This window comes from Acyrthosiphon pisum, chromosome A1 (assembly GCF_005508785.2).
Source record: "Acyrthosiphon pisum isolate AL4f chromosome A1, pea_aphid_22Mar2018_4r6ur, whole genome shotgun sequence".
NCBI classification, from domain to species: domain Eukaryota; kingdom Metazoa; phylum Arthropoda; class Insecta; order Hemiptera; family Aphididae; genus Acyrthosiphon; species Acyrthosiphon pisum.
Window position 1 is genome coordinate 44,364,802 of NC_042494.1, and position 10,229 is coordinate 44,375,030.

Below are 10,229 nucleotides of genomic sequence, written 5' to 3' on the forward strand. Positions count from 1 at the left end.
CACATGTGGGTGCGACGTCCTCTTAAATACACAAATATATTATTATTACAAACAATTAAGTGAATTAATCAATAAAAAATACACTTAAAAACTCATTATATCCTATATTAAGTCTCAAAACGATTTGTTATACGATGTTTTAGGGTTGTAACACAGTTTATGTGAAAATATATGTTTTTCGGCTTTCCCTAACAATTTTGAAATTTGCACATACGCTCTTTTACCTTCTAATCATCTATAAATTATGCTGATTTTGGGCATCCCCAAGTGATATTCGCTATCGTACCTGGTTCCACTATGGCAGGGTATTGCACGGGGATAAATGGAAGAAATAATTTTTGTTCGGCCACGATGTGTGTTTTTGCCAGACAGAGTATAATATCAGAGATTAATTGAACTCAATATATAGGTATCTATTATGCCAGGTCCACACATTATAAAATGAAAACAAATACTCAACTTTCCCATTAGACAGGCCAATCTACATTAATTTTAAAAACCCAAATACTGTTTTATTGTTTATGCGTGGACCCAAGTTAATGTGTCTTGTGACACTTAAGTGTAGCATGTAATCTTCATTATATATTAAGGGTTATACAAATTACACAATATTATATTGATCAATCATGTGCAATTACCAAAAAATTTATCAAATTTTCAGCTTCCATTCCTTGGATCTGAGACAGTGGAATATTTGCTCCATGGCCTTGTAAAATGGTTTGGATTTCCTCAAGATTTAAATGTGTGACAAGGTAGTTTGCTTGTTCAGTAGAAACAATTTCTATTTGCACAGCCATTTGAGCCTTGAAGCATGATTAACAATATAAGATAAATGTTGTGCTAAAATATAACTACTACCTAATGTTAGTTAACACACCTGTAATTTTTCAAGTTTGTCTTCAACATACTGGTACTGCCTTAGTGTCTCATGTATGTCATATAAGCAATTAAGATGGTAAACGGCCATGTCTAATGGGGTTAGTCGCGAAGCACTTAAATTGATTGCTTGAAGTAATGGTTCCAAAACGCAAGATACTATCTAAAACCAAAATAATTAAAGTTCAACATTAAATTCACAGTATTGATTTGTATCCATCATACCATGGATGTGTCTTCTTGTTTGTCTTCAGTTACTGCAGCCACTGACAACACTTGCCTGAGGATATTTAATAAATGTCCAATACCAGGTGATGGGGACAAATCTAATGGTGGTGCTTCAATACGCTCCAAGAGAGTATCACGTACTAAGTTTTGAAGTTTGTTTAAAAATACACATTCCATAGTTTTATGCAATTCTTCAATTGTTTGACACAGTTGTCCAGAGGGTACTGTCTGAAACCAAAATTTTCATTTGATTAACAAAATTGTATGGCTTAATTGTAATTGAAGAAAAACATAATACAGTACTGGTCTGTTATCGTTCCACCAAAAAGAAATGGGCGTTCAAACATTTACGATCAGACACCACTGACCAGTACTTATGATACCATATAGGCATAAAATTGAATAAAAATATTGAAAAATGAATTTAAATTAAAAAAAGTATTAGCAACCTTATATTTTGCCATTATTTGCGGTATGTCTGTAGGTCGATAAGCTATCATCGATAACATTATGTTTAATACATTTAATAATCAAGTCTATGAATGAAAACAATAATAATCCATTTAGTTGGTATTCCTGATTTTTACATTTCTTATTAATTAAATAATTTTTTTTTTTTTTTACTGTAGCATAATAATTAATAAACATTAAAATTCAACGGATTGGAATAATTAAAAAAAAGCATTTACACAAAAAAAACAAAAATATATTTGGAATCAGAATGACATGAAACGAATTTATGTATAAAAACTAGATTTCTATCTCATATATAAAAAAGAAGCATATGCTTTAAAATCCGATTCCTAGTTATAAGTGATAAATTAGCTAAAAACTTATAACTTCATAGTTAAATATGGGCATACGCCAATGCAATACAAACGTCTAACAAATTAATAAATAATATGATACATTCAAAGAGTTTAATTATATAACATCTGACACTTAATAGTTAAGTTCCTTGTTGTTAATGCATGGTCGATTTAATTTTAAGTAGGAATATATTGTAAATTTGTTCATAATATTGTTGTTATATTTATAAAAAAAGTTTATTTGTCATAAAATATTATCAATCAAAAGTATTATTTATTAAAAAGCCCACATCAAGACTGAGCATCCAGGAAAGATCCAGATTTTTCTTTAAGCTGAATCCGCTCTAGCATTCACCTTTAAGATTTATGAATTACAGCAACTTATAAGTCATTAAGTTAGGTTTATTTGTAAACTTACTTTAATTACTATTTGGAGATAGAATTTCAGTGAACTAGCGACACCGTAGAGGTCAATTGGGTTTTCATTCATATGCAGTACACTCTCTACACGTGATGCTAAAGGACTGCACAATCCTTCAGTTATGCTACTCATACATAATGATATTTCTTCATCAACATCTACGTCAATATTGAAATTGTATAGAAATACTTTCCATGTTTTGTATTAAATTATATACCAAGAATGAAAGCATAACAGTATTCTTACTTAATTTATCACAATTTTTCAACAGATATGTGAGATACTTCCTTTCAATTGGAACATGATCAATCAACCATGATAATATGTTGTTAATGTACTGCCGTATATCTTTTGAAAACGTTTTCAATGAAGTATCATTTGAACTGTTTGCTGCCAGAGCATCTATGAATCTTTGTGCGACTACAGATTGTCTAACTGTACAGTACTCTTCTAATACATATACTAAAAAAGAATACTTTATAGTTTATTCGTAAACATATATTACACATGAAACAAATGTGTAATAAGAACTGTTATATTGTTATAAGGTAAAAATTAAAGGCAATCTCAGTGGAAACTGATACGATTGTAATAAATATTATATTAATTGAGAGAATAAGTAGTCAGGACTCAGGATTAAGACTTACTTAAATAATACTGGTCGGTCTTGCAACACTTCCATGGCAAATACGAGTAGAGGACCAGTAACTGTGGACTCAATGTCTTTACAATACAGCTGGCTCCATCTATATAATACATCCATCGCCATTTGCTATAATAGTAATGCAATACTTAATGAGTGTAAATATAAATATAACATAGTACCTATATTTATTCTTTGTTTTTTGATATAATATATTCTTAAGAGGACGCCACACCTGCATGTGTTGTCTCCATCTAACAAACGTGTAACATACCAAATTTACGCTTAGCAGTTCACGTTTTATGCCGTTGGCTTAAAAATTAGAGTGAATCGACTTATTGTGAAACTTGATGGTAAGAACATTATCTATGTTTTGATAGAAATTTTTTTTACAATAATTCAGTTTTTAGGTGAGTTATGCGTATATAATAAATGTAAATTAAAAATGCTCATAACTCAATTAAAAACTGAATTGTTGTAAAAAACTTCCATCAAAACACAGATAATGTTCTTACCATCAAGTTTTACAATAGGTCAATTCACTCTAATTTTTAAGCTAATGGCATAGAACATGAACTGCTGAGCGTACATTTGGTATGTTACGCGTTTGTAAGACGGAGACAACACTCTTAAATCTCCATTAGTATTTTTTTATAATTTTAACTGCTTATCATATTGCATCTAGTCTGTAACTCTCTATTGCCTACTCAAGATTAAGTGTTAATTCATGATAAATGTTATTATTAAAAAATAAATATTACCTGGTAGGTAGAAATCTGTTCCATCAAACTAAGTGCTGATGTTTGATGACCAGCTTGCATAAGCACTTTACAATTATTGCTAATATTTTGGGTTTTGCGTAGAGCTGTAAAAAATTCAGGAGTGACATTGTTAGATCGAAGGCAAGCCACTTCTGAAGAATTCAACTGGAATGTTTTCACATAAGCATTTGCCAATAATTGTTGGTTGGACACACTTTTCCTAAATACAAAAATAAAATAATGTTTAGAAATGTTTTTTTATTAAATAATAAATAAATTACTTAATTCAAATATAAATATCGATTTCTCTATGAAACATACCTTTCGAGTTGCAATCGTTTTGTGAGTTCAATTAAGTTCTGAGTGTCTGTTTTAGTATCTTTCAATTGTGATGACATAGACATGACAGATGTATTTAAAGAATTCACATTGTCGTGTAAAGCATTTACAGCATTTTTCACTTTTTCAAAAGATGCCAAAAAATTCTAAAAATAATAAAATATTAAGAGAACAGTAAGTACAATAATAATACCTTAAATATATGAGTGATAAATTAACAAATAAATTGTATAAGTAGGTACATATTTTATAATATATTATAATATTATAATCTTTTAGAAAAAAAATTAGGTAATAGGTAAACATATAGGATATAATTATAAACATAGGTTACCAATCAATCAATCGCTAGAATGGTCAATCTTTAGAGGAATATTGGTCGATCGTAATAAAAATTATACCACTATTGGTCAATCATGATATAATTAAAAGCATGTTTGTATGCTTTACATACAAAATAAAGTATTTATTAGCAAAGAATAAATACTATTTTTCGATGATTAAATAATAAAAGAGGCATTCACCAAAATAAAAAGTAGTCGATCATCAGATACTTAAACTGTTTAATGTAGGTCACTTGTTAGAAAAGGTTGGGGACCACTGTAATATAACATATTATTCAATTATCTACTCTGTCCCACGAGAGAAAATGCTGGTTCTGAGCATCCCTCCATGTCACACTGTTATAAAAACCGGTTCCCCTATGGCAGGGTGTCGCATGGGGATGTGTAGAATAACCAATTTTGGTCGAGCCAAGGCATGTTCTCTTGTGGGACAGAGTATAGTAATATCTAATATAATATTATAATAAAAGTACTAATAATAAACATTACATTTTGTACAATATTTATTCAAAAAAACTTACTTCATTCAATGCGAGACTTCTTTTTTCTATTTTAGTTCTTAAACCTCTTCTACATTCCAAGGTATTTTCAGTATAAAACTCTGAAATCTCTTTTAACGCTTCTAGTGCATCCTATAACATTTTACATAATTTAAATTTATAAAAATGTCTAGGCCAGTTAGTAGGTATACATATGCAAGATATATAAATGTATAAATCATAATAAAAATATGGTTCAGCTATAATGAAGAAAGTATTTAAGGCAGCTATAACAATTATAAGATTCTCAGGTGCCATTTAAAAATATATAAAAGTCCCTTCATTGTCAACACAAATAGTTATAAAAAAAGCTTATGCCAAAAATATGATTTTTTAAATTAAATAAAGTGGTGTAACTATACACTTTTAAAATGTCTAAAATCTGATGCTGCATGTTTAAGATTTTGCAAAAATAAACATTGGGTATCATATTTTCTTCTACGAGTTCCTATCCGTTCCGAATGTTAGATATCATATTTGCAATGTCATTCCTGTCAAGTGATGCCCGAAATAAATCAATCGATGTTGTATTGTACCAGTCGCGGAGATTCTTCATCCAAGATATTCGACTTCTTCCGACACTTCTTTTTCCTTCTATTTTTCCTTGTAATATAAGCTGGAGTATATTGTATCGTTGATTATTTCTCATAATGTGTCCAATGTATTAAAGGTTCCGTGTTTTTATTGTAGTTAATAGCTCCTTCTGTTTACCCATCTTTTTTAATACCCTTTGGTTATTAATTCGATCTGTCCATGACATTTTTAACATACACCTATACAACCACATTTCAAAGGCTTCAATTTTTTTGCTTGTTAATTCTGTGAATGTCCAGGTTTTGACTCTATATAATAATACAGAGAACACATAATACCTTAACAGTATGATTTTTGTAGCAAAAGACAAATCATGACACTTGAAAACCTTCAACATTTTTTCAAAATGCTTCCCTAGCTATTTCAATTCGACATTTTATTTCTAATGATTGATCCTAATCTTCATTTATTGTTGTTCCGAGGTACCTAAATTGTTGTACCTATTCTATACGTTTATTTTTAATTATTAAATGTCTCCCTAAGTTATGATTTTTTAATATTATTATAAACTTTGGTTTCTGTGTATTTAGAATCGAGCCATGTCTTTCTCCTCGTCTTTCTCTAACTTCTACTACACTGTCCATTAAGTATTGTAAACCCACAATGTTATTCGTAAAAATTACTGTGTCGTCAGCGTATCTAATGTTATTTAAACATTCCCGTTAACCTTAATGCCCTCTTCAATTCCTTCTAGAGCTTTATGGAAAATAAATTCCGAATATATATTAAATAACAGTGGAGATAAAACACAACCCTGCCTCACTCCACGCTTAATTAATATCTCCTCCGAGAGTTCACCATCGACGCGTATAACTGCTATTTGATTCAAATATAGATTACTTATAATTCTCAAATCTCCTTTATCCACCCCAACATTATCCAGTATTTCTATGAGCTTGTCATGTTTTACATTATCAAACGCCTTTTGATAATCAATGAAACATGCATATTATATGTTCTGATTAACATCTCTTGCTCTTTGAAATAATATTTGTAGGCTGAAAATAGCTTCTCTTGTTCCAATAGCATTTCTGAAACCAAACTGTGTGTTGCTCATTTGTTCTTCACATATTCTAAAGATCCTCTGATGAATTATTTTTAAAAATAGTTTTAGCAAGTGACTCATAAGACTGATAGTACAAAAATCGTTACAACGTTTTGCAATTGGTTTTTTAGGCAATGTAACAAATGTAGCCTTTAGCCATACTTGAGGTATCTCCCCGGAAGCATATGTTCTATTGAATAACTTAGTGAGCCATGATAAACCTCTTCATCTATTAACTTTAAGATTTCACCATATATATTATCTGCACCAGGAGATTTGTCCTTTTTAATTTGTTACATAGCTCTTTCTAGTTCTTCTTTCATTATAGGTAAGTTGTCCACCTGATCAAAATCAGGTACCCTTTCTGGTCTACTTGTATCTAATTAAAAGCGTTCAATGTTATTTCTCCAAGTATTCATTGTCTCTTCTTTGTCTACAATGATTTTGTCATTTTCATCATGTAATTTCCTCATCGTGTTTGACTTTTACATCCCTGCTGCTTCCTTTACTTTTTTATGTAAATTGTAATTATCATGTTTTCTTTCCAACATTTCAATTTCTACACATTGATTTTTGATCCACAATTCTTTTGCTTTACATATTTGTCTGTTTATACATTTTTGACTATCTTTATATTTGTCTGGGTCATTCTTCAATGTTATTCTTTCTTCCATCATTTGCAATATTTTCTCCGTCATCAATTTCTTTTACATATTTTTATCCATTTCTAAATTGTCAAAATTGTCTTTGCCAATGTTCTCTAGTGCCTTTGTCAATTTTTGAACAGTTTCCTCTTCATTGTTGTTTTCCCTTTCTAAAACTCTGCAAACGTTCCCTATATCTTTTGACATTTTTACATATGTTTTGTTTTCTTTCAATCTTTTCATATACCATTTTTTCTTATATTGTTTTAATACATTTTTTAAATCTAATTCTGAAACTACCAACCAAAGGATTATGATCTGATTCGATATCGGCACCAGGATATGTTTTAGCTTGTAAACAGCTATTCCTAAAGTGCTTTTTAATAAACATGTAATATTTTAGCATAACTGAATATTTTTATTTTTTACACTATGGTGTATCACACTTTTAGTCATGTTAAGTGACACGTGTTAAATTCTACATCTTATCCTCGTACACTTTAAGTTAATGACTCTATCCAAAATTCAATTTAGCCATCACTGTCCTTAAGGAGAAGTACGATGACATATTTTTATCATCTAATCAATTTAGACCTATTGTGAAATTAATACCCTGAAATAGTTCAGTCATGAAGGTAGAACTTCAAACAAGTTTTACACAATGTAAGGTATAATTTTACTACATTCAAAACAAACTAAAATAATATCTCATTATTGGCTGGTATAATAGCTGTTCACCTTTCCACATAATATGACTTCCATGCACACACACTCGTGTTAAATTCTACAGTAGAAACAGTATTAAATAACAAAATATTATGACGCCTCTGCACATTTTGATTCTCGGGCCATACCCATGATAGCGACTTACATGCTAAAATAAATATAATATATATTTATTTTAACAATATACCCTTAAAATGGTACATACATATTAAATTATAATGTTAAAGGCCACATAGTGTACAACAATGAACAAAATATATATTTCAATTTTTTTTTAATTTTGGGGTGTTCCTTAAACAAAACGTTCCTTCAACGTAGTTGAACTATATTGTTATAAAAAACAACAATAAAAACAAAAAATTACCTTGTCACTTTCTAAATGTGTCTCCAGTACACTGGTAACCCTTTTTGATATTGCTTCTTCATCAACGGACATGATAATGTTTTAAGTTAAAGTTCCAATAATCCAAACATGGACGATAGACTTATTGACTAGTTGATAGGTCTATTTTTACAATGTAATGCCTTCTACTAGGTACCTATCTGAAAATACACATTGTAAGTTGAACCACAAAACAACAATTTAACTGTACTCAAGAGTTGAATACAAAATATATTAAGTAAGCTTCTCAATCCCAATGTTCAATAAAATATTAGATAGTACTACCTATAAATTACAATTGTATATAGGTAGATGATAAATATTTACATTTTACAGCCGTAAGATGAACATTATGAAAATATGACCATCATAGAGATATTATAATGTCTCAATTTTTTCGCGATGAATAGTGAATACCAAGTCGGACAAGTCAAAGATTTCCATATTATAGTATATAAATTAGTATTGTCTATTGGTAGTATAGAAGTCTGTGACACAAGTACACAACGCGTTAACACTTATCTGTTATCCTTGTCACTATTCTGTGTCTATATCACGGATATAGTATCTATATCCGTGGTCTGTATCACGAACTACTACATGTAGTAGTTCGTGGTCTGTATCACCGCAGTGGTATCACCCACGATTAAAGATAGTATGGTCACAGATGTTATTCTGTGGTATGGTTGCCCATCGAATCTAGAAAAGTGTCTACGGAAATGAATCTCCATTATCAGTATTAAACAGCTGGAAATTTACGCTCTAGCGCTTATTTTTTATAGTGATTCTAAATGCAATTACCAAGGTGGCAAGGTGTATTTATCGATAAATACACCTTGGCAATAAATTACCTTTCAAATGTAAATTGTAGTTCCGTGATAGCCACTATGATATATAAGCGCTAGTGCTGAAGTTTCCAGCTGCTTAATTCAACTTTAATACTGATTATATACTCCGCGCGGAATAAGAACGCACCTCGTCGCGCAGGCGGCGACCGGTTCCCCCCGCAACCTTGTCATAGTTATAAACATAATATAGTTATAGTCATAAGCCCAACTTGCGCGCGGCAAACCTGTTTTGGTCTGCCGCCCGGGTACGTTCTTATTCCGCGCGGAGTATAGAGATTCATTTCGGTAGACACTTTTCAAGTATGAGAATCATACGTCGATGGGCAACCATACTATCTATAGCCGTGGTTATAACAGAAATGTTGATATCATAGATAATATTTAAAATTATATAATAATATTAATTATTATGATTTATGACAATATGTATCATTCTTTTTTTTTAATTTTATGATTCTTCAAAAAAAAAATATTCAATGTTGCATTGAATTATTGCAATAATTACAAAATTTTAATATTCAAAAAAATTACAAACTAGCAAAAAATATGAGGGCTGATCCAAAATTGGGGACGGGTGACTAGTCACCCAGGTACTCCCCTAAATCAGGCCCTGATGCAGTGCCGCCACTTGGTACATATTGGTGGGTGTGCGACCAATAAATAGGGCCCAAGTATAGAGGCGCAATTATAGTCGAGGGGAGAGCTTTAGCCCCCCCCCCCCTGACTACGATTCAGACCCCTCCAAAAAACATTTCTTATTTATTTAAATATAAGCTGTTTATAGATTATTTTAAATTAATAATTTTGTTAGGTGGGCTGCATATTGCTTTTTGTTTTTAGCTAAATACAATTATGTTATGCAGTTAATATAATATATATAATATGTATAGGTAATAGGTATACACTGCTATACTGCTTACAGATAGGTGAAGAGCATTGAACACATTGTACACTGTAGTGATAGTACAAATATCGTAAGGACTAAGGAACAAAATGGTATGCAACCTCTTAAAACCATTTATTTTCTTTT

At 30.6% G+C, this 10,229-nt stretch overlaps 1 protein-coding gene across 2 annotated transcripts in view; it reads right to left on the reverse strand.

The window, feature by feature from the left end:
* Cog6 (component of oligomeric golgi complex 6) overlaps positions 1-8,888 on the reverse strand; it is a 10,439-nt gene extending 1,551 nt beyond the window's left edge. Inside the window, exons 1-11 of one of the 2 annotated variants that reach the window (XM_008188746.3) lie at positions 8,679-8,888; positions 8,334-8,508; positions 4,943-5,053; positions 4,060-4,223; positions 3,739-3,958; positions 2,982-3,106; positions 2,581-2,795; positions 2,332-2,492; positions 1,102-1,332; positions 878-1,039; positions 639-803 (exon numbers count right to left, since the gene is read on the reverse strand). In XM_008188746.3, coding sequence (XP_008186968.1) covers positions 639-803; positions 878-1,039; positions 1,102-1,332; positions 2,332-2,492; positions 2,581-2,795; positions 2,982-3,106; positions 3,739-3,958; positions 4,060-4,223; positions 4,943-5,053; positions 8,334-8,405 — 1,626 coding nt within the window. In that variant the 5' untranslated portion in view covers positions 8,406-8,508; positions 8,679-8,888. 2 annotated transcript variants of the gene reach the window in all.
* Between the last annotated feature and the right edge of the window lie 1,341 nt (positions 8,889-10,229).